Source organism: Chelonia mydas, chromosome 3 (assembly GCF_015237465.2).
Source record: "Chelonia mydas isolate rCheMyd1 chromosome 3, rCheMyd1.pri.v2, whole genome shotgun sequence".
Classification (NCBI taxonomy): domain Eukaryota; kingdom Metazoa; phylum Chordata; order Testudines; family Cheloniidae; genus Chelonia; species Chelonia mydas.
In genome coordinates this window covers 96,088,882-96,116,690 of record NC_057851.1, presented here as the reverse complement: position 1 = coordinate 96,116,690, position 27,809 = coordinate 96,088,882, and the positions used below count along the sequence as shown (strand labels likewise).

Here is a 27,809-nt window from a genome sequence, read left to right as displayed (position 1 = left end):
TCAAGATTAACTTGGCTAACACTCTTCCTACCTGCTGAGTAGGAAATGATCCTGCCCCTAATAAAAGCTTCTACTGTATCCCATAGGGTGGATCAGAATATCTCTGGTGCGTCATTTTGTTTTGAGGAAAAAAACAATTTCTTCTGTGCAATAGCTCTGAAAATGTTTATAAAAAGAGAGGAGTGCAGTCTCCATTTACAAGTCCATTTGTCTCAGGAGGGGAAAATTGTTGTATCACTGGTGCATGATCAGAGATCATGATAGTGCTTAATATTGAAATCAAGTCTGAGTGTACTAGATTCTTAGAAATCAGGAAGAAATCTATTTATGACTATTTAGAATGCAGGGAGGAAGAAATGTAAAATCCTTCATTGTAGGGTTGTACAAGTCCCATATAACTTTTAACTCCAGTTCTTCCGTATAATCTTTATAATGTTTCTAGCACGTGTTTGTGTATGCTGGGGACAGCCTGACTTGCCTAAAAAAAGGTACAACATCACATTAAAATCTCCTGCTAGATGACTGGTTCTAGTGGGATATTAATTTAGAAAAAACTTGGATCATCTTTATTGGCTCCACATACATTAATTAGGGTATATAGAGGGTCAGAGATCTTAGCCTTCTCCAGCAAAAATCTACCTTCCTTATCTTTATTTACATTTAGAATTAGTGGGCTGAGTCTTTTGTGAAACAATATTGCTAGGCCTTTGGCTGTTAAACATCCCTTCCCCCATCTATACCCTCCTAATTTTCTCTGCCTCCAAGCCATTGTGGAGGGTTTCCTGTGGGAAGATATCTGCTTTCAGTGTTTTTAGATGAGTGATAATTCTTTTTCTTTTTAATGGGTGGTTCACCCTGTTGATGTTCCAGGAAACACAATTTATAATATTAGCCATGAGGAGTGTGCTTGGACAAATATCTCTTTATCAGGTGCCTGAATAGCAGTATTGCTTAGGCCATTGTTAATTCCAGAGTTAGGAAAGGTGTATCTGGCTTCCCTCTCACCACACTGGAAATGAAGGGGTGTGGAAGGGGGACAGGGAAAGGCAGACCAGGAAAGGTAAAAGATAGGTTAGCAAGGAAAACAGAAAAGCTGAGAAAAAGAAATGAAGTGATCAAAATTGACCAAGGAGCACTTAAAAATATACAACTCTTACCCAAACTGAAACAGGACCTCAGTCCAGGAGGTTTACAAGGGTTTACAGTCGCTCCCCCCAATTTGGAGTATAACTGTATTCCCTTTCACTTTATGCAGTTTCCTTTGGAACTTGCCTCCACCCTGGTTTGATGCAACAGCAGCCTGAATGTATTGACCTTCTAAGCATTCTGCAAAGTGCAACTAAAGCTATTGAGGGTGAAATTTCCTTTTGTTGGCAAAGTCCAGTGGAAGTTTGACGCTTTTGTTCTGCTGACCAATTCAAGTGAGGTAGGCAAAGGAAAAAGAAAAGGGCTGCTGCTTGGAACAATTTATTTTGTAACCACTCTGATATTGATATTTTGAGAGTATGTTATGGGTATCTAGGACTTTGGATGGGTGCACTTTGATGTGGAGTTCCTTTTAAACAATCTCAAAATAAAGTTACAGTCCTAGGTTAGTTGCTTTTAAAAACTGAATTATAATGTTTTTTGGCCTATCCACCAGGACTAACCAAACCATCATCTTAAGGAAATTCTGCCGTAGACTATCCAGAACATACTTAAAGTGTGTCTACAATAGGAAATTTCTTACTTGTTTTTTAAAGCAGTGTTGCTGCTACAAGACGGATGCTGCCATCAGCATAACTGTTAGTAGAACGAGGAATACTTGGCATCTTAGAGATTAACAAATTTATTTGGGCATAAGCTTTTGTGGGCTAAAACCCACTTCATCAGATGCATGCAGGGGAAAATACAGCAGGAAGATATATATACACAGAGAACATGAAAAAATGGGTGTTGCCATACCAACTCTGACGAGACTAATCAAGTAAGGTGGGCTGTTATCAGCAGGAGAAAAAAAACTTTTGTAGTGATAATCAGGATGGTCCATTTCAAACAGTTGACAAGAAGGTGTGAGTAATAGTAAGGGAAAAATTAGCATGGGGAAATAGTTTTTAGTTTGTGTAATGACTCATCTGCTCCCAGTGTTTATTCAAGTCTAATTTAATGGTGTCCAGTTTGCAAATTAATTCCAGTTCTGCAGTTTCTCGTTGGAGTCTGTTTTTGACATCATAGGACCTAATCACATCAGCTACATCATCAAGGGCTCATTTACCTGCACATCTACCAATGTGATATATGCCATCATGTGCCAGCAATGCCCCTCTGCCATGTACATTGGTCAAACCGGACAGTCTCTACGTAAAAGAATAAATGGACACAAATCAGACGTCAAGAATTATAACATTCAAAAACCAGCTGGAGAACACTTCAGCCTCCCTGGACACTCAATTACAGACCTAAAAGTCACAATTCTTCAACAAAAAAACTTCCAAAACAGACTCCAACGAGAAACTGCAGTAGGTGACTTCTGGGTACCCTTCTGGCTCTGTCAATCTGTTTCTTCACTTCACCAGGTGGGTATTGTAGTTTTAAGAGTGCTTGATAGAGATCCTGTAGGTGTCTGTCTCTATCTGAGGGATTGGCGCAAATGCGGTTGTATCTTAAAGCTTGGCTGAAAACAATGGATCGTGTGATGTGGTCTGGATGAAAGCTGGAGGCATTTAGGTAAGTATAGCGGTCAGTAGGTTTCCGGTATAGGGTGGTGTTTATGTGACCATCGCTTATTAGCACTGTAGTGGCTAGGAAGTGGACCTCTTGTGAAGACTAGTCCAGGCTGAGGTTGATGGTGGGGTAAAAATTGTTGAAATCTTGGTGGAATTCCTCAAGGGCCTCCTTCCCAATGGTCCAGATGATGATGATGTCATCAGTGTAGTGCAAGTAGAGTAGGGGCGTAAGGGGATGAGAGCTGAGGAAGTGTGGTTCTAAGTCAGCCATAAAAATGTTGGCATACTGTGGGGCCATGCGGGTACCCATAGCAGTCCTGCTAACTTGAAGGTATAAATTGTCTCCAAATCTGAAATAGTTTTGGGTGAGGACAAAGTCACAAAGTTCAGCCACCGGGTTTACCGTGATGGTATTGGGGATCCTATTCCTGATGGCTTATAGTCCATCTTTGTGTGGAATGTTGGTGTAGAGGGCTTCTACATCCATAGTGGCCAGGATGGTGTTTTCTGGAAGATCACCAAAGGATTGTAGTTTCCTCAGGAAGTCAGTGGTATCTCAAAGATAGCTGGGAGTGCTGGTAGCGTAGGGCCTGAGGAGGGAGTCTACATAGCCAGACAGTCCTGCTGTCAGGGTGCCAATGCCTGGTATGATGGGGCATCCAGGATTCCCAGGTTTATGGATTTTGGGTAGCAGATAGAATACCCCTGGTCGGGGCTCTAGGGGTGTGTCAGTGTAGATTTGTTCCTGTGCTTCTTTAGGGAGTTTCTTGAGCAGATGGTGTAGTTTCTTTTGGTAATAATCCTCAGTGGGGTCAGAGGGATCTGGTAGGTGTGCTCAGAGCATGCTGAACTCACACAAAATAGTTGTGGTGAGGAGGGAGGGCCTCCCTTATAACTGTTAGCCCAGTGGTTAGGGCACTCACCTGGGAGATAGGAGATTCCTAGGTCAAAGTCCCCATCTGTCTGATGAGGAGAAGGGATTTGAAGAGGAATCTGCCACCTCTCAGGAGAGCGCCCTAGCCACTGAGCTCTGGGATGGTCTAATGGGGAACTCCCTCAATTGCTCTTGTTGAAGAAGTTACACTTTGGATGGATGGACAGTGGGACTGGATCCTGGGTGATTGCTCTGTAGCCTACCACCAGGCTATTGAGTCATTGTACTTTCTCTGTTGGGTCCAGCTACTCTTTAATTATTTGTCCCCAGTGGGACAGCGTCAACAGGGGAGAGTAAAGGAACCGCTCACATCAGGCCGTCCCGTTATCTGGTGTTCAGGGCACTCACTTTAGAGGTGGTAGATCCTTATTCAAATTCTCTCTCCCCCTCAAGTGCAGGGGAGATTTGAGCTGGGAGTCATCCCAGGTGAGTGCCCTAACCACTGGGCTAGAAGTTCTGAGGAAAGCCCTCTCCTTCTTCCCTGGCTTCTTGCAAAAACATAAGCATTGGACTCCAGGAGAGGGTTCACAGTTGAGAATTCCAAGCAGAGAGAGGCATCCCCCCGCAGCCTGGATTTAGGCACTGAACTCCCTGAGCAGGGCTTAGGACACATTCCTCTCTTCGGCATCTCCCATTGTTTAGCTTAGGCAGCTCCCCACTCAGTGTGCTGGCTTTTGTGAATCTCGTTCTTAGGCGCCTGTCTCTCCCCCTTCATTGTATAGGACGCGTGAGTGCCTAATTGCCTTTGTAAATCTAGCCCATAGAATCTGTAAATAAATATCCATTTAATATTTCCAAAGGTTATTAATGTTAACCTCTGCACCAAAATACTATACTACCGATGTGGGGGTGGGAGGGCAGAATCAGAAAGCCAGTGATAATACTTTCCCTGTTAGGAGGTGCAGCATTCAGAATAGAATTAAAAAAATAAATTCAGCACTTTTTGTACAATACTGTTCTATCTCCAGTATCCTTTTAGAGGGCTTATAGGCAGCCTTTTGAAAAGATCTGGATACGAGCAGTTAATGATCTCCATTTCAGTTCACTTTAGCCAGTTTCTATGAAACAACTTATACACCATATCAAACTTCAAAAAGCAAATAATTGTTTTATCAAATGTAATTTGGGGGTGGAGAGAAACTGAGGGCGTGTGTAAATGCCTACCTTCTGTATAACAATCCTCCCTCAAAATTCAGCATTACACAACAACACTAACGCAGCAAAACCCGGAATCTCATTGTTGACATTTTTGATTATATAACTGTTGCATACAAAATGATTATTCTTTAGTAAATTGCTACATTTAATCTGCCCATAATCCTCTCCCTGCTGTGTCAGATACACAGAGTAATCCTTGTTCTCTTCCGATGAACATGGTAAATCTTCTTGTTTTTGTGGTGTTAGTAAAAACAAAGTGACCCAGTGGGCTATTTGTTAACTCCATTTAAGAATGGCAAGACAGACGCCTCCACTTGCACTCCAGAACACATCTCACTGACTATCACCACTTGGGAAGCAGGATAAATCTATGTAATGGCAATCTTATCTCAACGGATGAAACAGTTTGTGTGAGCAGGGGTTTGCGGAAGCTTATGGGAATCCTATTACAGAAATAGATTTAGCTAAACGCTTAATGTATGTGAGGGGAGGAGGATGAAATATCGAAGTGTTTTGAACTTTGAACTTGGAGAGAGATTTAAAGCTCTATATAGGTGGCTGCTGAAAAATCAGCTAAAAGATGTCTCCAAGGCAAAGATGAGATTAAAAGAAAAATCTGCAAAATAACCAATTAAAATGATATTTAAAACTGGCAGAGTAATATGTGTTAAATATATCATGTCCCATAAATATTTATTTAAAATCAGAGATTAAATATACTTTATAAGTACTAAGTTAAGAATTATTTGGCCTTTTTATTTATTTTTTATTTTTAATTTTTTTTAAAAAGATGTTTTCACAACATTCTCTGGGAACATGAACACAAGCAGGTTGACTATTTGACACCAAATATAATACTTATGGCCAGGATTCTAAAGATGCAGATAGAAGGATTTTGTAAAAGCATGTAGATGTTGCAAATAATGAGAGTTAGGTTCCTGTGCAGTTTTGAAAATCCCACTAGATGCCTAAATACTTTTTAAAAAATCTGGCTCTTAACACTCAAATTGAGCTGTTAGCATATGGGTGTAGATATGCACAGGGCAAAAGCCCGAGTGAACAGAAGGACTATATTCTTAACCCTGAAGTTCAAGTTAGTCAATATCTCACCAATAGGGGAGATCAATTCCAAAGTCAAAGGCTATTATATGTTGAAGTCTAGGTGAAGACTAGATGGCTGGTTGAGTATCTTAAAGAGAAGGAAAAAAACCAACAACCCCCTGGCCCCTTTTTGACTAACAAAACCAAATGAATGTGAATATGTTATCAAAAAACCCTGCTTCCTTTCATTTTGCTACTGTTCACAAGTCAATCTATGGCACTCGCTCTATAGATAAAGTTGCAACTGAATTTCCATTATAAGCTGATTTTTGGCTTTTTTTCCCCCTTTCCTCCTGTCAAGTTGTCTGGAGTAGCTCATGACCAGAAGCGCCAATGTCGTGGCAGAGAGTTACAAACCAGGGCACAAACCCCAAACTAGTTGTGAGCTCTATACTTAGATTTTACCAACCAAGTATCAAGTGTGAACTCCTCAGGCACTACAACAGCCTTAACATAGAGTCACAGACAGTCCCTTGGGTATTTTGGTCTATCTTGCTACCCATGCAAGTCTGCCTTTGTGATAGATGGTCCCTTGTATCACAAGTCACAACAATATTCACATTACTTTCAGTCCCAAAGAACCAGTCACTCATCTCATCATTTGTACCTCAGATCTCACACTGAAGACCACGCTTATAGCCAATCCTATAATAAACTAACTAAAGATTTATTAACGAGGGACAAGAAATGAGTTATTTACAAGGTTAAAGCAGGTAAACATGCACATACAAATGAGTTAGTCTTAGGTTTCAAAAAGTAATAGAAGCTGCTGTATTGTGCAAGGTCTGTTGGTCCTTCAGGATTAACCGGAGCTAAACATCTGGGGATCCCTTGCTTATGCTTAGAAATCTTGCCCTCTCCCTGAAGTCCAAGCAGCATATAGGATAACTGTTTCTTCTTGACAGGGATTTTTATTCCCTTCCCCCAGAGCTCAAGATGATGGGAGGAAGGTTTGTTCAGTCTTCTCCTTATGGGTGTGGGGTGAGCGATCAGCAAAGTCTTTTGTCCCCTGTTGTTTCACAATGGCTTGTCTGATATCTATGGGCCTTCTTTTACTGGGGCAGAGATGACACCTCTTGTGGTAAACTAGCATTTCACTCCCAGTAATGCTTCTCTCCTGACTGGGTGGGGGGAGAAGCGTACAATTTTAGAGCAAACACTTTAAATATTACCTTATAATGTGGGATACAGATATTACAAGTGAGATTAATGCATGCAGCAACTCACAAACATTTCATAAAGTCCAAACACTAAACACATCTTTATAAATCTAATACCTATTTTAACAATTCTAACACTCATCTCTGTGTTAGTATTGTTCAAATAGATATTAGCAGAGATGTTTAGTGAGTGACTGATCTCCAACTACGCATTTGTCAGTGTTCAGTGACGCCTAGCTGGCACCTGGTCTGCCAGTGTCACACGTCTTCTCCCAAAATTAGTCAAAAAAGATAATATTGGCCTGAAAATAGAAAAGTTAGGATGAGGGCCAAGGTAGATATTTTTCTACCAGATCTGAAGTGAATCTGACAAATGGTTCCTAAATTATAACCTAAATATAAAGGTGTTCACCAGAGCTGGGAAAGTTCTTTAATGGGTTTCTTGTTTGCCACTTTTCAGGTGAGAAATGAAACTTAGTTTACTGGACTCCCTGACTCCCTTAGGTGAAATCTGATGCCCAGCCCCCAATTGGTTACTTAGCCCAGGTCTACACTACAGAGTTGGGTCGGCGTAAGGCAGCGTACATTGATCTAACTCTTAAGCATCTATGTTAAAATGTTGCTCCCGCTGATGTGACTCGCCCGCTACGCCAACTTATTAACTCCACCTCCACAAGAGATGTAGCTCTTCGGTCGACGTAGTTAAGTTGATGCAGTGTCAGTGTAGACACTGCATTGCTTACATCAACTGTTGCTGCCTTTCAGAAGCCATCCCATAATGCCGCACACTGACAGTTAAATCGGTGCGAGGACATGCACTGGTGAGGACATACACTGCCGGCACAAGGAGCGTAGTGTGGACATGCAAAAGTGATTTAATTACCACAGAGGCTGTATGTCGACATAACTTTGTAGCATAGATATGCCCTTAAAGACTACATTCACAAGCTACTATCTTTGTAAGCGTGAGCTTCATTGGGGGTGGGGGGATCTTGTCAACTGGAAAAAAATAATTCTCCCATCAAAAAACTCATGAAAGGTCCAGTGCACCTCCTAAAGCTCATGAGGTTCACTGCTCCTGCAGCCCTGTGCACCTGAAAGTTGTGAACAAGAGGATATGCATGTATGTTTATGTGCCAGTATGGTGGCTGCTACCACCACACTGGAGATAGCCCATAGGAAAAGGGGGAATGACCTCTGATTTCCTCCTCCCCCCACCCAACTTCAGCTCTTGCCTTAACATTCTCCAGTGGTTCTCTGTGGATTATAGCAGTAGGACCACAGGAGATTTGTTGGGTAGAAAAGGCAAGAAGTGCTAGTGCTTGTCCACTGACTTTTCTTGAGCAGTCTTCTCCCTACCTGCACATCTCTGCTCCTGACAACCGTCCCCCATTACCTGGTCTCTGGTAGGGCATCATGGGGAAATGGGTCTCTGGGAGAAATGTTGTAATAATTGGGACCTAGTAGGCCTGCTCCAGTTGTGAGCTGAATTTGTGGGAAAGGGGAGAGAAATGGATAAAATGGTTTGCACGTGGAGGCAGAGGGCTATTGGGGAGAAATGGAGACATGAGAGAATGGATGCCTGGCTGAGGGGAAGAGGGAGGCTGCCAGCAGCTCAGGGTTGGGGGGAAGGGGTGAACATTTAGAAGCAGGTCAGGATACCTGAAGAAAGCAAGAACGTATATAGTCTGTTAATGTTTAGGTACCAAATTACTTAGTTGGCTTTACACTGTGTGTGTCTGATGTGCTTGTGCGACCACACGGCTTTTCTCTGATGGGATCTACCATTAAAGAAACACTTGTAAACTCGTGTTACAGCAACAGTTTCTACCTCAACCTTAACTATGCTGTCTTAACCAGCTCCAGCATAATAATGCAGCCCTCTGGAAGTTTTGCTGTTAGAGTATTGTGCTGCATTGCCGAGAAAATTGGCTTACACTGGAAAATTTCCATGTAGCACAAGAACATTACGCAAAGTTCTCTTCTACAAGCATCAGGTGCATCACTCCAGTGAGGACCTAAAAATATTACTGATGACTAACTTCTCTGAGAAAACAGAACAATTTCCCACTGTAAACATGGGAGATGGAGAGAGAATATTCAGTCAGTTCAGAAAACACGTTTCATCTGGTTGCCAGCAAAGACACATCTACTGAGGAAAATGTGAAACAGAATCTGATTCTCATTAAGTTGCATAAGGGTATGATATTCTACTGTTCAATTACAGTCCATTTCAATTAGATGCATTGTCCACTTATTCACAGAGACTGGAGCCAAGTGATTGCTCAGCGCATACCTATTGTGTCTTTAGGTTGCCCTAGTCTGTATACTATTGCTAGATAGATGCCGCCATAGAATCAGGAAAAGATGACAGTTATGAAAAAGATTACTGCACTGGTAAAAAAAACTTCCAAATTCTTCGGTTGGAGAAAGGCATGAGATAAAACATGGTGCAAGGAAACTCTTGTGATATTTGGAATAAACTAGGAAACTCTTGCGGTATTTGGTAAATGCCAGAAGTGAATGTAAAACTATCTTAGTTGAAATTAGCACTTAAGTTCATATGGTCATGATGGTCTTGGGACTAGACAGGTAGACAGAGGACATTATATTTCAGTAAAGTGTTTCAGAAATCTGATTTCATGTTTGGATTTTATAGTTATGTTGTCATTTAGAAACATGTTAAAAGGACAGCTTGGAGGGGAGGCCGTTTAAAAAATGAAATAAAAATAGATTCAACAAAAGTCTTAGGGAAACCTGCCTGTTTTGACATTTCCAATGGCTCTGGAAGACAGAGAAACATGCTGCGTCTTCCTCCAGGGCACTCTGCCTCCCCACTTCCCGGGAATGGGCAGCACCTCTCTGGCTCCTAGATCGGGGTGGGGTGGGGGAGGGGAGTGGTTGACAGAGCACCCAGGCTCTCTGGCTTTCTGGCTTGTGAAATTGACAGGTCGCTTCCCTTGGGGGCAGGCAACAAGGCCAAAAAATTCCATCTCAGTTCTCCTGAAATGTAATTTTTCTTTAAATCTGTTCCCATGAAAAATTTTGCATTTTTGCTGTTTTTTTCCTCTTCAAGACTAAACTTTTTCTCAAAAACACGAACGTTTCCATGGAAAAGGGGTCCCTTTTTTCTGCCAGCTCTAGTGAAGTGTACTATTGGGTATGATATTGGCCCACAAACACCCTCCCCTGCCAATGTCTATGGCTTACAATTACTTTCCTATTTTAAAAAAAAGTCTTTCTCTCTCCTGTACCTGTGTGAAAGACCCACAGACAGGAGAAAATGATTGATTGATGCTGTTAGATGTTCAGAGGAAACAAACCGAAGAAAAAAAATTCTCCAGTCTTTCTGTGTTAGTAATCTTAGAGCAGGCCCGCCGACAGCAATTCTGGGAGCCAGGGCCGTCCCTGGGGGGTGGCAGGGCCCGGGGCGGAAGTGATGAATCTGGCAGCGGCTGGGGCCCTTGGGTCCTTTTAAATCACCCAGGCCCCTGGGCAACTGCCCCCTTTGCCCTGCCCCCCTCTAGGCAGGCCTGTCTTAAGGGCTTGGCTACACTTGCGAGTTAGAGCGCATTAAAGGAGCCCCGGGTGCACTAGCTCACTACCCGTCCACACGGGCAAGGCACGTAGAGCGCTCTGACTCCACGGCTAGAGTGCTCCTGGTACTCCACCTCGGCGAGTGGAATAACATTTTGTTGGACGCCAGTGTGGACGCCCTGATCTTTAGTGTGCGCCGATCGGCCTCCAGAAGTGTCCCACAATGCCTGTTCTAGCCACTCTGGTCATCACTTTGAACTCTACTGCCCTGCCCTCAGGTGACCAACCGTCAGACCCACCCTTGAAATTCTCTGGGAATTTTGAAAATCCCCTTCCTGTTTGCTCAGCCAGGCGTGGAGTGCTCTCAGCGAATCTTTCCAGGTGACCATGCCTCCACGCGCCAGGCCATCCCCAGTATGGAGCAATGGCGTAGGAATTACAATATCTTCAGGCAGATATCAAGGGACATGATGGAAAGGGGCCATGACCAGGACACACCGCAGTGCAGGGTTAAAGTGAAGGAGCTGTGGAATGCCGACTGCAAAGCCCGAGAGGCAAACAGCCGTTCTGGTGCTGCCTCTGCAACCTGCTGTTTCTACAAAGAGCTGGATGCGATACTTGGGGGTGACCCCACTTCCACTCCGAGTACCACCATGGACACTTCAGAGCCCAGTGCAACAAGGCAGGAGGATGAGGAGGACCAAAGCAGGAGCGAGGGTGCTAAGGCAGAGGAAGACACCCTGGAATCCCTAGATACATGCAGCCAGGAGCTGTTCTCAAGCCAGGAGGAAGGTAGCCAGTCACGGCGGCCGGTGCTTGGGGAAGGACAAACACCAGAGGAGGTTCCCGGTAAGCGGCTTTTATTTTGGGAAGGAAGTTATTTGGTTCGGGCTCTTGGGGCGAGGGGGGTTAGGGCTGCATGCATGCCTAGATGAAGAACAGGGCATTGATGTGCTCTCTCACATCGCGGTAATCGGCCTCAGTGATCTCTTCAAAGGTCTCATCCAGAACTTGGGCAATGCGCTTGCGCAGGTTTCTTGGGAGAACCACTGTGGTCCTTGTCCCAGTCAGGCTAACTTGTCCGTGCCACTGTGCGTGAGAGGCGGGGGGACCATTGCTGCACACAGGTAAGCTGCTTATGGGCCAGGGCGGAAGCCCCATTGCAGTAGAAGACCCTCCCTTGCTTCCCAGGTCACCCTCAGCAGCGAGATATCTTCCAGGACGAACTCCTGTGGAAAATGTGGGGACAGTGTTCAGTATAGGGGCCTTCTGCCGTTGTTGGCTCTTCCCAAGGCACAGAAACCCAGAGGACAGTAGAGCCATGAAACAATCAGTCACGCTTGACCCTGTTCTTACTCACCATTTCGGGGCTCCCATGGGTCATGTGCTCTCGCTTTGGGACGGGCAAATTATGCTGTTGTGTAGACTGTGCTTGCCCTTAAGTACGGGGGAATCATTGCTCTGTCTGGTGTGAACAATGCTGCCTCTGTTAAGTGTTACATTTTGCCTTTATAGATGCAACCTTGAGATCTCAGCCATCCGTGTTATCCGCGGCCGAAAGACTCCAAAGAATCAGAAAGAGGCCATGTAGAAGCAAGGAAGACGTTGCATGAAGTAATGCAGCATTCAAGTAATGAAAATCGAAAAGTGCAGGAGTGACGGGACAGTGAAAGGAGGATCCGCCAGCAGAATGAGGAGCGCCGGCACAAAAGCGCGGTGCTCTAGCAGCAAAGCACGGATCGGCTGATAAGCATAATGGAGCGCCAAGCAGACTCGATTCAGGCTCTCTTAGCCATGCAGGCGGAGCACTACCGCCCCCCCCCCCACCTCCCCCCACAGCCCTTGTCCCAAATACTCTTTCCCTTGTGCCCCCATGTCACCTCCAACCCACTTTCCCCAACATCCGGGTTCTTACTGCCACCAGCTGCCTCCAACACCTGTAGCTTCACCACCCAGACCTGAAAACTACGACCCTTACCCACTGCACTCACCCCCCATCACCATGCAGTATAGCCATCCTGAAGTGCAGCACCCATTGCACAGCACTCCAGACAGGAAGGCTGAGTGTGATAACAGGACATAGGCAAATCTGTGATTGTACCATTCCCCACCCCACCCCCTTGCCCTTTCTGTTTCCCAAGCAGTTGTGTTTCTTTTCAATAAATGGATTTTTTGGCTTTGAAAACATTCTTTATCATTGCATAAAGTTAGAGATACCTTAGCCCAGGAAAGAAACAGACACTGCAAGTCAGCGTAGCAAACACAGATTCCTACTAACACTGGAACCACTGCACTTCACTCCCGTGCAGGGCACCAGACATTACTGGTGGCTTTCAGCCTCAAATTGCTCCTTCAAGGCATCCCTAATCCTTGCAGCCCTGTGCTGGGCCCCTTTAATAGCCCTGTTCTCTGGCTGTTCAGATTCAGCCTCCAGGTGTTGAACCTCTGAGTTCCATGCCTGAGTGAATCGTTCACCCTTCCCTTCACAAATGTTATGGAGGGTACAGCACGCGGATATAACCACGGGGATGCTGTCATGGGCCAGGTCCAGCTTCCCATACAGAGAGTGCCAGCGGCCCTTTGAACGGCCAAAAGCACACTCCAGTGTCATTCTGCACCGGCTCAGCCTGTTGTTGAACCGCTCCTTGCTGCTGTCAAGGCTCCCTGTGTAGGGTTTCATGAGCCATGGCATTAAAGGGTAAGTGGGGTCTCCGAGGATCACAATGGGCATTTCGACTTCCCCTACGGTGATCTTCTGGTCTGGGAAAAAAGTCCCGGCTTGCAGCTTCCTGAACAGGCCAGTGTTCCGAAAGATGCATGCGTCATGCACCTTTCCAGGCCAGCCTGTGTTAATGTCAATGAAACACCCATGGCGATCCACAAGCACCTGGAGAACCATTGAGAACTACCCCTTCTGATTTAACGTACTTGGAGGCTAGGTGGGCTGGTGCCAGAATGGAATGTGTGTGCCATCTATCACTCCTCCGCAGCTAGGGAAACCCATTTGTGCAAAGCCATCCACAATGTCACGCACGTTACCCAGAGTCACGGTTCTTCTGAGCAGGATGCGATTAATGGCCCTGAAAACTTGCGTCAACACGATTCCAATAGTCGACTTTCCTACTCCAAACTGGTTAGCGACCAGTCGGTAGCTGTCTGGAGTTGCCAGCTTCCAGATTGCAATAGTCACCTGCTTCTCCATTGTCAGGGCAGCTCTCCATCTCTTGTCCATGCGCTGCAGGGTGGGGGCGAGCTCCTCACACAGTCCCATGGAAAGTGGCTTTTCTCATCAGAAAGTTCTGCAGCCACTGCTCGTCATCCCAGACTTGCATGACGACGTGATCCCACTATTCAGTGCTTGTTTCCTGAGCCCAAAAGGGGCATTCCATGGTGGTAAGCATGTCCATGAATGCCACAAGCAAACTCGTGTCATATGCTTTACTCGAGTCGATATCATCGTCTGAGTTCTCACTGTCACTTTGGATCATAAGGAATAACTCGACTGCCAAATGTGACGTGCTGGCGAGACTTGTCAGGATACTCCTCAGCACTTTGGGATTCATTCCCGCAGACTGAAAGGGAAGACAGAGCGCGCAGTACAAAAAACGTTGAAAGATGGCGCTAAATGTGGACGGACGCACAGGGATTGCTGGGATGCGAACCGATGCATCACGGGGTGTTGGGACAGGACTCAGAATGCCCTGCACCCCGTACCCCCTTCCCACAATCCACAGCGCCAGAATGGGAAGAGGTGCTCTGTGGGATAGCGGCCCATAATGCACCGCTCCCAATGCCACTGCAAGTGCTGCAAATGTGGCCATGCCAGTGCGCTTGCAGCTGTTAGTGTGGATAGAGTGCAGCGCTTTCCCTGCTGCGCTCTCTGAAGGCGGGTTTCGCACAGAGTGCTCTACATCTGCAAGTGTAGCCATGCCTTTAGAGCTTGTCTACATGAACAGTTAGACCACTGCAAGCTGAGGTGTGAATCTGCCTGAACTGTCCATGTGCACCCTGCTGACACACACAGTTTGTGAGAATATTTCAGTCTAGTCCTCTTTGAAACAGGGCTGGCTCAAAGTCCATTAATGGACTGTTAATGCAGTCAGCAGGCTGCACGTGGACAGTTAGGCTCATGGGAGGTGGTCATACCCCCAACATACTGCAGTCTAATTGTTCATGTAGACAAACGCTGAGGTTTTCCTTGTAATTATAGTATGTAAGTACAGATGGAAATGTGTGTTTCAGGCTGATGAAGTCTTGTTCAAGCACTTGCTTGATAACTGGTTTTGAATGTGGTTGCAGTTAGCACTGTTGGGTACTCCATTGACATAGAGAGTTTGGAATTCCAGGATGTTTTGGAAATGCAGGCTTGGGAAACTAATCTGTCGGCAAGCAGTTTTTTAGGGCCTCCTGTCTGGCTAGTGAAAAACTGATGATATTTTAAAGATCTTGGGCTAGGTTCACAAAAGGATGTAGGTGCCGAACTACCACTTTAGGTACCCAAGTTCTCTCTGTCGCATGTGTAACCCACAAACCTGGGTGTGGTGCTCTGTCCCATCTAGTGGCACCAAGACCACTTAGAGATTCATGAGACTGCTCTACAGCCTTAGCTAAAAGCCATACGGCTTTTAGCTCATGCAGTAGAAGCTCATGCACTAAGCTCCAGAGGTCCCAGGTTCAATCCCACCTGCCGACAACGGGGGTCTGTTGGTGTAACACATGAGCACTGCTGTCTCACTCTAGGTGCGTAGATGCCTAACCCACAGAGTGATGCACGAACCAGGGGAAGATAGGTATTCCTTTGCCTAGCTTGCCTGAAGGGTCCGATCTGGTACGTGTGCTCAGATGTTGCCTATGGGATCAGGCCACGTATGCGAATTTGCAGAAAACAGCCAGGGAACAGCTCACTTATAATTTATAGTCCAGTGGTTAGAGCACTCACTTGGGATATGGAAGATCCCCAGTGAAGTCTCCTCTCTGTCTGATGAGGAGAAAGGATTTTAATAGGTATCTCCTACCTGTCAGGAGAGTACCGTAATCATTGATCTATAGGATGTTTTGATGTGGGATCCCCTCAACTTTTTCCGTTGAAGCTGTTTGACTGTGAATTAATAATGAAAGAGTCATTGCCCAGAGAGAACGAGCGAGCATGAGAATTGACTCTGTAGCCTGGTGGTTAGAACGCTCACCTGGGAGATGAGAGATACAGAATCCAGTCCCCCTGCTCCCATGAATTTTTTTAAATTGTTTATTCAAGTGGATTAGCTTTAACAGGAGAGAGTAACCCACTTCAGAATATCCCATAGCCCAGTGGCTGAGGTGCTCACCTGAGAAGTGACAGATCTGTGTTCAACTCCCTTCTCATTAGGCAGAGAGGGGACATGAGTTGGGGAGTCTCCCACATCCCAAGTGAGTATCCTAGTTGCTGAGCTAAAAGTTATGTGGAAGGTCTGCCCCTTCCCCTGGCACCTTGCAAAAACAGCATTGGCAGCTAATGCCAAAAGAGGGTTTGTAGCTGAGAATCCCAAGCAGAGGGAGGCATTAAACACCCTTAGAGGAGCAGGGCTTAGGACACACTCTTTGCTTCAGTATCTCCCATGGGATAGCCTAGACCGGGAGCCACCCACCATGCTGTTTTTGTGAATCCCATCCAGAGGCACCTATCCGTCTCCACTCATTGTATAGGGATCTTAGTGCTAAACTCTGGCTTTGTGAATCCCGGCGATTTTGTAGAAACTGGGACACAGATTGTTGCCATGCCAAAGTTTCTTTGTGAAACTAGCTCCTTGTGCCTGGACTGGTTAATCATGGACCCATGTTGGCACAAGGTTTAAAAGTTCAGAAGCAAGTGCTGTTCTGTGGGATTTATAGCTCTACATCATCATCTCCTCCTGTTTCCAATGCCAAGTTTGGGTAGGGCTTTGGTATCTAGACTGCCAACCACCTCGAGTCTAGGCCCATTTTATAGATGGGGAAATGAGGCATAGAGAGGCTAAGTGACTTACCAGAGGTCACATAGAAAGTCTGAGGCAAAGCCGGGACTTGAACCCAGGTTTCCCATGCTCTAAGTCAGTGACCCAACCATCAGGCAATCCTCCTTCTGGGTAATTCTACAGGCTTTATTTATTTTGGTGTTGTCCTATGTATCGGAAAATAAGAATAGTTGTCTGATACTTTGTAACTGCGGGAACCCATGCTGGAAATAGGGAGTCTTATTTGTGTGTCAATTTTATACATTTGAGTGACTCCTGGAGCATCTCTTCCTTTCAGCCAATTTAATACTTGCTCAATTTTGTAACATCATATTGCAGAAATGTGAATAATATGATAAACAGCAACTCTTGCAGGAAGGATTTACAAACTGAGTCATTGATCCAGTTGTCAAAATTAGCATCATTGTCTTGGGTTTGCCACTTTTCAGGTGCTGCTCAGATACCCCAGTATTGGGACTGATATAAGAACTTACCTAGAATAGCTCTCTTTAAGAACAGCTTGTGGAGACAAAACTTCCATTGGGACTTCCAATGGCATTTCCTCCTTCCATGCTAAGTATTTGGGGTGATGGACCGGGGAGTCTCATTGAGGCACAAACGACTCATATAGTTAACTCATTAATTCTAAAGGAAGTGCTTGTAAATTAAAAGAGAGCCTCAATAAGATATGACTGCTCCAAGCTGTGTCTTGACTATATCAAATGAAAAATCAGGTGTTTTCTCCACATTTTGGTGTGCTTCAAATATGAAGTTTTCTGTTACCATCTCGTAGAAGCCAGTACACCACAGATATTTCCAGGGAAGCTTGGGTTGGGGCAGTGGGTTTGGGATTAAAGACAAGTAAACAGCAAAGAGCTTCAATCAGTAAACTTTCACCATCTTTTAACATACAGGCCATTTTTCTCTCTTATTCTGCTAGTTCATATAAAACTACAAAATACTAATTTGATGGATATTGGTGATATTAGGAGGCAGATAGGACAGAGTGGCATTCAAACTGCAGCTTGTCTGTTTTCTGGCCCATACTGCAATTGCCTGCTTTTCTTTGGGACAACCTTGGCAGATTGGGTTTAGGTGCCTAAATATATAAACTGTAGGTGCAGTTAAAGAAGCTTGCTAAAAATTTGTACCTTCCCGTCCTTGTCAGTTTTTCCTTTGTCTAGAAATAGTAGATAATGACCTGCTTTGAGAGAGTGGCGCAAACTCCTGATGGATTCTAACGATGGTGGGTTTTTTTATGCAGTTGCTATGGAAACGAGCCCTTAAAGATCGCTTCAAATATGTGCGGAGACCAATTGAAGATGATGAGCAGGTTATAAGGAACAAATGCAAGTTTGGTCACAGGCGAGGACAGACAAAGAAATCTTCTGCTGAAAACAGATGTGATGAAATCCAAATGGTGCAAATAAAAGTAAGCTTTCTGGTTCCTGTTAGAAGGGAAAGTTAGTCTATAAATAACGTGAATGGGAAATATGTACCCATCTGGCAAATGTCTTTGGGCTCCCGTGAGGCAGTAAGCCACCACATGCAGAAGGGGGATAGCATGGAGTAGCCCCATCCTACTTGGAGCTAGCCCTGCATGAGGGGTGCTCTTGGCCAATGGAGAAGCAGCTGGGTCCTGGGCCCTGAGCGCTGACAGTGGCACTTAGCTTGAATAGCCCTTGCATTCAGAGGAACACAAAGCATTGATTCTCTGTTGCCCTGAACCTTTTGTAGTCATTTGCACCAGCTCAAAGTGGATATGAAATGCTTACCTGCATTTTAAACGTAGTGTATATAACGGAGTGGCCAAACCGTAGCTCGTGAGCTGCATGTGGCTCTTTTACAATTAAAGTGCAGCTTGCAGAGCCCCCTGTGCCCTCCCTCATTCTCCGCCTACCAGATGTGGGGCGGGAGGGTAGGGGAAAGGAGCACAGGGCCTCTGACCTGTGTCGGGGTGGTGGGGTTAGGGGCTTCTGCTAGAGACGACTGGTGCCTGCTCAGAGTGGGGGGGCACAATTTAAAGGTTCACCCCCCCCAACAGCCTGAGTCACATCCCCCCTCCCCCCTTACCCTCAGTGGCCCCTCCTTGCAGCTCCTTGGTGTTAGCGCCACATGGAGAGGCAGCAGCAAGCAGTTGGGAGCTGCAGGGAGGGGCCACTGCTTTGGCTCCTGGGGGAGAGGCTGCAGCTCCAGGCTGTTTGCTGCTGTCTCTTCCCACAGCCGCAGCTCCCAGCTTGCTGGCTCCAGAAGCTGCCATGCAGGGAGGGGGCCTGAGGCACCACGTGACCAAGCAGGGCCAGCAAACCCTGGCAAAAATCCGGGGGGGGCATGTGACCCCATGTGCCACTCCACATGGCCCCTCCCCTGGTGTGTTACCTTCAGCTTCTTCCCAGTGGGGAGGGAGGTCTTGGGACCTCAGCCCCACAGGGCGCGCCTACCGGGGCTTGAGCAGGAGCAGGGCCGAAGCCCCAGCAGGTGTCTTCCGCAAGGCTGAAGCCCTGAGACCCGGCAGGCACACCCACGCCCTGGCTCTCAAACACCTGAAGATTGTCGTATGGGCTCGGATGGTCAGTAAGTTTGGCCACCCATGGTATATAAAAAAACTCCCACTCTGTTAGCGCGCGTCACCCACTTTGCATGCATATAAGTGACTGCACAAAGTGTAGCACAACAGGGACTACAATTGTTCAGTCACTGGGTCCAGCCACAGCTGAGCCCTCTCTGTGTAAATAAGCGTACATGTACATTTGAGCAGATAACTGGTGCCCTTATATCTTCACACGATAGTCCATCCGTAGTATGTTATAAGTAGTCTGTGTACTAATATATAGGATACATAGGGTGCTTATGAATGTACATATGCAGGTGCTGCATCTTTCTGAACTGAATTCTCTATTTATAGATGAAGCCATTACTGTCAGGTAAGTGACATAAAGTGTGTTACTATTGATGTGTACACTGTCATAAATGCGTTAAGTGTTCTGTTATGCTTTGCCAACTCTAATACCACTTATATCAAAGCTGCTATTGAAAAAATACAGTTAAACTTTAAACCACCAAGTTATATCAGTATTTTGAAAAAAACACACAAATGTTTGGCCTCCAGCTTAATCTAGATATTTCCCTCCTTGTATCTGTTTATGAAGTGTAGGCCTTTCATTGGAGGAGAAAGATGGGGATTTCTTTTAAACAACTTCTATGTAAATTGTAATCTGGGGTTTGTGGATTTCTGAAATTTTTAATCCACAAACCCTAAAATCTGTTCATTCCCTTTTTGGAGCTGTGCTTTCAGGTATAAACACTCCCTCTTTCTGCATGTTCCAGTTGAAAGTTTTTATACTTGCAAAAAAACAAGAGGCTAATGTAAAATGTTATGTTTTCTATGGTTAGTCTTGGGCACTATACATAGCGGAGAAGGTGCCGATTGCCTTTTCCCTTGCAAAAGGGAGCCTTAATTTGTCTGCTAGTGCTTGGAAAGTGCAAATGTAGCTCTTTTAATAGTACTAGCCAGCCCAGAAGGGCTCTCTGGTTAGGCTCTGCAATGCCAGCAGGGGAATATGGTGAAGTGCGTACTACACCTTTTCTACAAGAGGAGAAAGACCCACTGCTCCCTGTACTCCAGTGGCTTTCACAGTCACATTGCTTTCCGCCTCTTCTGCCCAACTGCATGGTTGCTCCCTCTACCACAATGCTCAAAGCTATTATTTAGTCTCTGTTTTAGAGTTTATGAGGAAGGAAAAAGAATTCTAACATGAAGGAGAATTTGTTCAGTAGCCTTAATGTTATGAACGTTTGCTACTGGCAAATTTCTGCTGTTGTGTGATGCACTCCTCCATCTGGAATGAGGGCGATGGGATGTGTAGGTCTCCCTCAGGGCAGTCCTCATTTTAATGATCTAATTTCTTCTTTTTCTTACACGCAAGAGAAATTTTAAATGCAAAAACTAACATTAGTGCAGCCTTTAAGGTTGAGAAATCATGCTAGCAAAATTAAGAAAGCATATTTTATTTTGCCTTTTATTTGGTTTCTATATGTTAATAAATGTATCTGGCTCAGCTCCCTGAGACTATGATGTAGATATTACAAATGCACACTTTAACAAGATGTTTCTTAGCATCCTTTTTGGCAAGAGCTTTGTGTATATTTGTTTATCAGAACACACAGAAAGGCACCCATCCAAGGCACTGGGTACCATGTCATAAATTAAAATTGCAGAATACACATCCTTGTCTCATTTCTTTACAGAAGCTAATATTCTTCTTCAAGTGCTTGCTCATGTCCATTCCATTCCAAGTGTGCGCACGCTCACGTGCACAGCCTTTGTAGATTTTTGCTTTAGTGGTACCTGTAGGGTCGGCTGTGGTGCCCGCTTGAATGCCACGCTCAAGCGCTGGTGTATTAGGCACCGCTGGCCCTCTCAGTTCCTTCTTACCGCCTGTGGTGGTTAGTCGGAGCGTCTCTTCCTTGCCTAGCCAGGACTAGGTCGAGCCTTAGGGCCTTGTAAGTATGTTTATAGTAGTTAATGTTAAGTAGTTGTTAAGTGTAGTTAGAAGTTAGAGTCCCAATGGGGACTTCACCCCACCCAAGGCATGCCCCGATCTCCAGGTTTAAGCCTTGCTCGGACTGCAGCAGGCCTATGCCTGTAAGTGACACCCACAGCAGCTGCCTAAAGTGCTTGGGGGAGTCACATGTGAAGGACAAGTGTTGCATTTGCAAAAACTTTCAACCCAGAAAGAGTGTGACATCCGTCCGAAGGTCCTTGTCATGGAGGCTGCTCTTTGCCCAGATTCTGAGTCTTCCCGGCCGGACTCTACCCCTAGTACCTCGGCCTTGGTGCGCAGCACACCCCAGCACCAGGCTCTGCCCAGCACTGCTCTCTGTCAGCGGTGCCCAAAAAGAGCGCCAAAAGAATGGCTCCCTGGCACCAGGCAAGAAAGGCCATGGGGTATCAGGCAAAGGACCCAGTTCGGGCCACCTGACCACACCGGAGCCACATGGATGTGCCTCCCCAGTCGGTGCCCCTAGCCCCTCCAGGAATCCACCACCGACTCCCTGGAGCAGTAGGGGACCCAGACTTGTGGCAGGGCTGACGCCTTCCCAAGCTCTCCCAGCGCCTAGAGAGCAGAGGCCTCTACCAGTGCTGCCGGCACCGGGTGTGCCACAAGAAGTGGCAAAGGCTCCCTATGAGGGCAAGCCAGACGTCAGAACCCCCCAGAGGGCAGTTGAGCGCCACTGATCCCCAGAGCCAAAGCAGCACTCTCCAGCTCCGCGCCGCAGATCTCTAGCTTTGCAGCTCAAGTCCTCTCTGGCTCGCCCAAGGTCACTGGCACCAGGATTGAAGTCTTTGCCTTCTCAACATGGGTTGCCTACGTAGAGGTGCTGGTCATCGTATCACCGGCACCATTCACCCTCCCACCGGTCGTCTTCTCGGCACAGATCCCTGTCCTCCACACTGTGGGAATGATCTGTCACGATACCAGTCCCCCGGCCCTGGCCCTGGTCCTCCTATTCGACGTGCTGGTCTCCAGCGGCAACAGTTACTTTGACAGACTTAGGCATGTGGTCCACCAGAAGGGGATTCCTCTGGCATGGAGAGGGAGTTCAGCCCGTCACTGAGGCATCACCGTTGTGATCGGGCATGTGAGGCTGCATCGACCTCTGCGATGCCATTTTGGCAACACGGGCAGTGGCCAGTGCAGTGGCCCTATTGGAGTGTGTGGGGCATGCCTGTGATGCGGATGCACCATTTGTCAGCCACTGCCTCGGAGCAACAGTTGATGGCACCGGAGCATCGGGCTCAGTGTGCGAAGTGCCCTTGGAGGTTGGGGTAGAGGAGCGAGTGCCCACTCCAAAACCCCTTCCCGTGTGGGGGATGATGCCTTGGGGCCTCCCCTGGCAGTACAATCATCGTCCTCATCCCTGGAGGAGGCAGTGGCAGGACCCTCAAGTGCCAGCCCGCTGGACGATTTTAAAGAGCACCAGGCCCTGCTTTGATGGGTGGATGAGAACTTGGGCCTAGAGGTAGGAGGAGATGGTTGAACAGGCAGACACCCTGTTCAATGTGCTCTCGGCGTCTACCCCTGCCCGTATTGCACTAACAGTGCATGACGGGGTCCTAAAAATTGCCAAGGCCGTCTGACAAACCCCATTGTTTATCCCTCCCACCTCCAAGAGGGCTGAGAGAAAGTACTTTGTCCCAGCCAAGGGGTTCGAGTACTTGTATACCCACCCACCTCCAGGCTTGCTGGTTGTCTCTGCCAATGAAAAGGACAAGCAGGGGCACATCAGTTCAACCCCCAAAAATAAAGAGGCCAAGAGGCTGGACCTTTTTGGGAGGAAAATGTATTCAACAGCCAGCCTTCAGTTCTCAGTGTCAAACCACCAGGCTCTCTTGGGCAGATACAGTTTTAACTTATGGAACTCCCTCCGTAAGTTCAAGGAGGCCCTGCCCTGGGACTTGGCACCCTCATGGAGGAGGGTACTGAAGCAGCAAGGTGCTCCCTTCAAATGGCGTGGGACGCGGCTGACTCGGCGGCTAGGGTGGTTGCATTGGCGGTGGTCATGAAGCGCAGCTCCTGGCTTCAGACTGCTGTTGGCCTGTCCCAAGAAATGCAGGCTTCAATTCAGGACCTCCTGTTTGATGGGAATGGTCTCTTCGCAGAACAGATGGATGCGAGGCTGCATGGCCTAAAGGACACTCGGGCCACCCTTCACTCCCTGGGTCTGCATACACCGCAATCGGCGAGGAACAGTTCTGGCCACTGCCGCCAAGGCCTTGGCAGCCTTGATGGGGGTCTGTGAGGAGAAAGGATAGAAATACAAGCTTTAGTTGTTGCTGACCTTCGTCCTCCCACTCACCTGTGCAGCCTGGCCTGGCAAAGCATCCCGGGGGCCAGAAGCACTCATTTTGAAGGTGTGCTCGAGAGCGACGCCTCAATCAACTCCCCGGATCCACCTTGTTCTTTCCTTCTGCTGTCTTCATCCCTACTGTTTGGCCTGGTTGCCAGTCACCTCGGACCGCTGGATGCTAGAGATTGTATTTTGGGGCTATACCCTGCTCGAACCACCCACTCAACATGGCTCACATCTGCTTGTGGCTGTTGGGCCACATTGCCACATTTGCATACGTGTTCAATCATGCCTGGCTCTGTCTCTGGCCTCTGCAAGCATGGCTGGTGTCAGTCTACATCTCCAAGAGGCCCAACCTAAGCTGTGTAGTCAGGGTGCTGGATCACACCTGGTCGTCCCTGGATTGGTGATTAGACCCCAGGTCAGTGTTGGAGGGAGTTCCCTTTGCAGCCCTGGCCCCGTCACTGACCCTGGTCTCCGATGCTTCAGACCTGGATTGGGGAGCCCACCTGGGCGAGCTCAGCACGCAAGGTTGCTAGCTGCCCCTCTGTTGGAGTTGCCAGCAAGAAGGAACTGAGAGGGCGTAGGGCTGATGGCACCTGATATACCGACACATGAGCGTGGCACTCAGGAGGGCGCCACAGCTGAGCCTACAGATACCGCTAAGGGAAAAATCTCCAGTGGCTGCGCATGTGGACGTGCGCACACCTAGAACCGTTCATTTAAACTCTAGACACAAGTGCAAACAATTTACTAATAGTATGTTCAAAATCAAATAGGAGTGATTTCTATATAAAAACAATTGGGAGACACGAACTAAAATTAATAAAATTAAAATGCTCTCTACTGTCTCCAGGCAAACTGATGCGATTTACAGCATGCTCTAAAGGTCAGTGATCTAGGCTCTGGTCAGGGGAGGGAGACTGATTTGAAAAATCCAGGGGAGAGGAGGTGTCCTCAAGAATTGAGAATGCACTTCTGCCAGTGTCATCCTATGTAAACATGGGGCCGTTAGCTTGAGAGTTTGATCTCAGCTCTTTGTAGTATGATGCAATGACGAAGGAGACCTCCAATTATTGATTTGGTTCTGTATTGCAATCCAGGTGAAGACCCCAGGCACTGTCTAATTTTTTCCTCTGAGTGCAGTAAAATGACTGAATGCAGTTGAACTTGGCTATACTGTAGTATGACTGCGTGTTTAAATCCTATTGGGATATTACCACGTTGTAACCTGGTTATAGCATAGAGAAGACCCAGTGCCCTGTCTAGATTGGAGACTAAAATGCTACTTACAAACATGATCCATAAGAAATGGGTACTTGCTGTAACAGTGGTTCTTCAAGATGTGATGCAAGTGTATATGCCATTAGGTGTGTCTGCATTGGAGCCAGAGAATTTTGCCTAGCAGTACCTGTTGAGGGGCGGCGCTGTGGCCATAGCCCCTTCCCTGGCTGTATGAGGTAGCATGGACCTGACCCCCCCCCCGCATTAGTTCCTTTGCACCAAACACCCAGATACTAGATTCCGATGCAGAGGGAACAGAGGGTGGGTCATGGAATACACGTCTGCATCACATCTCGAAGAACGTAAGAATGGCCATACTGGGTCAGACCAATGGTTCATCTAACCCAGTATCCTGCCTCTGACAGTGGCCAGTGCCAGGTGCTTCAAATTGAATGAACAGAACAAGCGATCCATCCCCTGTTGTGCAGTTCCAGCATCTGGCAGTCAGAGGCTTAGGGACACCAAGTGCATGGAGTTGTGTCCCTGACCATCTTGGCTGATAGCCACTGATGAATCTATGCTCCATGAACTTATCTAATTCTTTTTTCAATCCAGTTGTACTTTTGGCCTTCACAACTTCCCCTGGCAATGAGTTCCACAGGTTGACTGTACGTTGTGTGAAGAAGTACTTCCTTTTGTTTGTTTTTAAAACTGCTGCCTATATATTTCATTGGGTGAGCCCTAGTTCTTGTTTTATGTGAATGGGGAAATAACACTTTCTTATTTACTTTCTCCACACCACTCATGATTTTATAAACCTCTGTTGGATCCCCCTTAGTCCTTTCTTTTCCAAGCTGAACAGTCCAGATGTTCTTAGTTTCTCCTCATATGGAAGCTGTTGCATAGTCTTAAACCATTTTTGTTGCCCTTCTCTGTACCTTTTCCATTTTTACTATATCTTTTTTGAGATGGGGTGAGCAGAATTGCATACAGTATACAAGGTGTGAGCATACTATGGATTAATATAGTGGCATCATGATATTTACTGTCTTATTATCTATCCCTTTCCTAATGGTTCCTAACCTTCCGTCAGCTTTTTCGACTGCTGCTGCACATTGACTCCAAGATCTCCTCTTTCTTGAGTTGTAACACCTAATTTTAACCCTATCATTTTATATGTATAGTTGGGATTAAGTTTTCCAATGTGCATTACTTTGCATTTATCAACATTTAATTTACTTGGCCATTTTGTTGCCAAGTCACCCAGTTTTGTGAGATCCCTTTGTAACTCTTAGCAGTCTACTTTGGACTTAACTATCTTGACTAATTTTGTATCTTCTACAAACTTTGCCACCTCACTGTTTACCTCCTTTTCCAAATCATTTATGAATATGTTGAACAGCACTGGTCCCCGTACAGATCCGTGGGAGACACTGCTATATACTTTCTTCATTCTGAAAAGTGACCATATGTGTCATCATTTGTCTCCTGCCTTTTAACTAATTACTGATTCATGAGCAGTCCTTCCCTCTTATCCCAAGATTGCTTACTCTGCTTAAGAGCCTTTGGTGAGGGACCTTGTCAAAGGTTTTCTGAAAGTGCAAGTACACTGTATTCACTGGATCACCCTTGTCCACATGTTTGTTGACCCCCGCTCAAAGAATTCCAATAGTGAATCATGGTGAAGCATGATTTCCCTTTACAAAAGCTGTGTTGACTTTTCCCCAACAAGTCATGTTTATCTGTGTGTCTGGTAATTCTGGTCTTTACGATAGTTTCAGCCAATTTGCCTGGCAGTGAAGTTAGGCTTACAGTTACAGTAAGTGATTGTTTCTTGTTCTTTGAGTAGATTGAGCCATAGATTCCACTTAGATGTCTCACAAGCAGTACCCAGCCTACAAGGCAGGGCTCGGAGTCTACCTAAACCAGAATTGTAGGACCGCCCTACCAAAACTTGTATCTGCCTTGGAAGATGCGGTACTAGCATAATAGTTCATAAATGTATGTCTGAATGACTACGTAGCAGCCTGCAAATGTCCAATATTGAGACTCAATAAGGAAAACTATTAATGTTGCTTGCTCTCGTAGAATGAGCTCACACCTGTTGAAGAGGCGTAGCCAAAGCTATTTCATATGCAATCTTGATACAGGATGTTATCCGCGTAGAGATAGCTGAATAGGCCATTCTGGTAGAGGGCTTTCTAATGTTGAGTAAGACCTGATGGGCAGCTGCCAAACACTGCTCTTCCTCCTTATTTAGCCATGAAGCAGCCACACCGTGAGATGCAGGGAGCTGAGTGCAGGATGCAAGGTGTGACTGTGATCCTGTATGAGAATGTCAGAATGGAGGTTCGGGAGGCTGAATTGAGAGCGATAGAAGAACCACACAAGGGCAATGAGAATGAGCTTGGCCCGATCTGCTTTCAGCCTGGGGATGATTGGGATCCAGGGGAAAAGCGTACAGGAGAACTGACTGCCAGCGGAGATGGAAAGTGTCAGACGGGGAGCCTGGATTGAGGCCCACTCAAGAACAGAACAGATGACATTTTCTGTTGTCCCTCATGGCCCTCGATCTTCAGAATGTCCCATGCTGTGAAGATGACCCAGAGAACACCTGTCTTCACAGACCACTCGTGTTTTAGGGAAAAATTCCTGCTGAGATGGTCTGTGAGATGTTTCTGGACCCTGGGCAAGAGGTTGGCTGTCAGAGTGATACTCTCCTCAATTCAGAACTGCCACAACCAGATTGGCTCCTGGAGTGTGCTCCCCCTTGCCTGTTCATATAATACATTGTGGTAGTATTGTCAGTAAGTATATGAACCACTGAAGGGAAGCACTGTACACTGGAATTGGCACTCCACTACAATGAACTGAAGGAATTTTCTGTGGCTTGGCAAAATCGTCACATGAAAGCGTCCTGAAGGTCCAGAGCAACAAAGTAGTCATTCTGAGACAACGCAAGGAGGGTAGTTGATAGGGTGACCATTTAGCACCTAATGTATCTGATATATTTGTTGAAGCCACGAAGGTCGAGAATGGGTCTTATCCCTCCCTTGGATTTGGGCACCGGAAAGTACTGGGAATAAAATAGAAGTTGTGGAACCTCCTCCACTGCCCCCAAAGCCAGTAGAGAGTGAACCTGCTTGAGGAGCAGTATCTCATGAGAGGG

General features: G+C 46.4%; 1 protein-coding gene across 6 annotated transcripts in view; it reads left to right on the top strand.

Annotated features, from left to right (window-relative positions):
- Positions 1 to 27,809, top strand: part of SAMD3 (sterile alpha motif domain containing 3) — a 103,157-nt gene that overhangs the window by 61,980 nt on the left and 13,368 nt on the right. For 5 of the 6 annotated variants that reach the window (XM_007060780.4, XM_027823213.3, XM_043542887.1 and 2 more), the window contains one exon: positions 17,829 to 17,996. The exons of the other annotated variant lie outside the window; for it this stretch is intronic. In XM_007060780.4, coding sequence (XP_007060842.2) covers positions 17,829 to 17,996 — 168 coding nt within the window. The remainder of the gene's footprint in view (positions 1 to 17,828; positions 17,997 to 27,809) is intronic. 6 annotated transcript variants of the gene reach the window in all.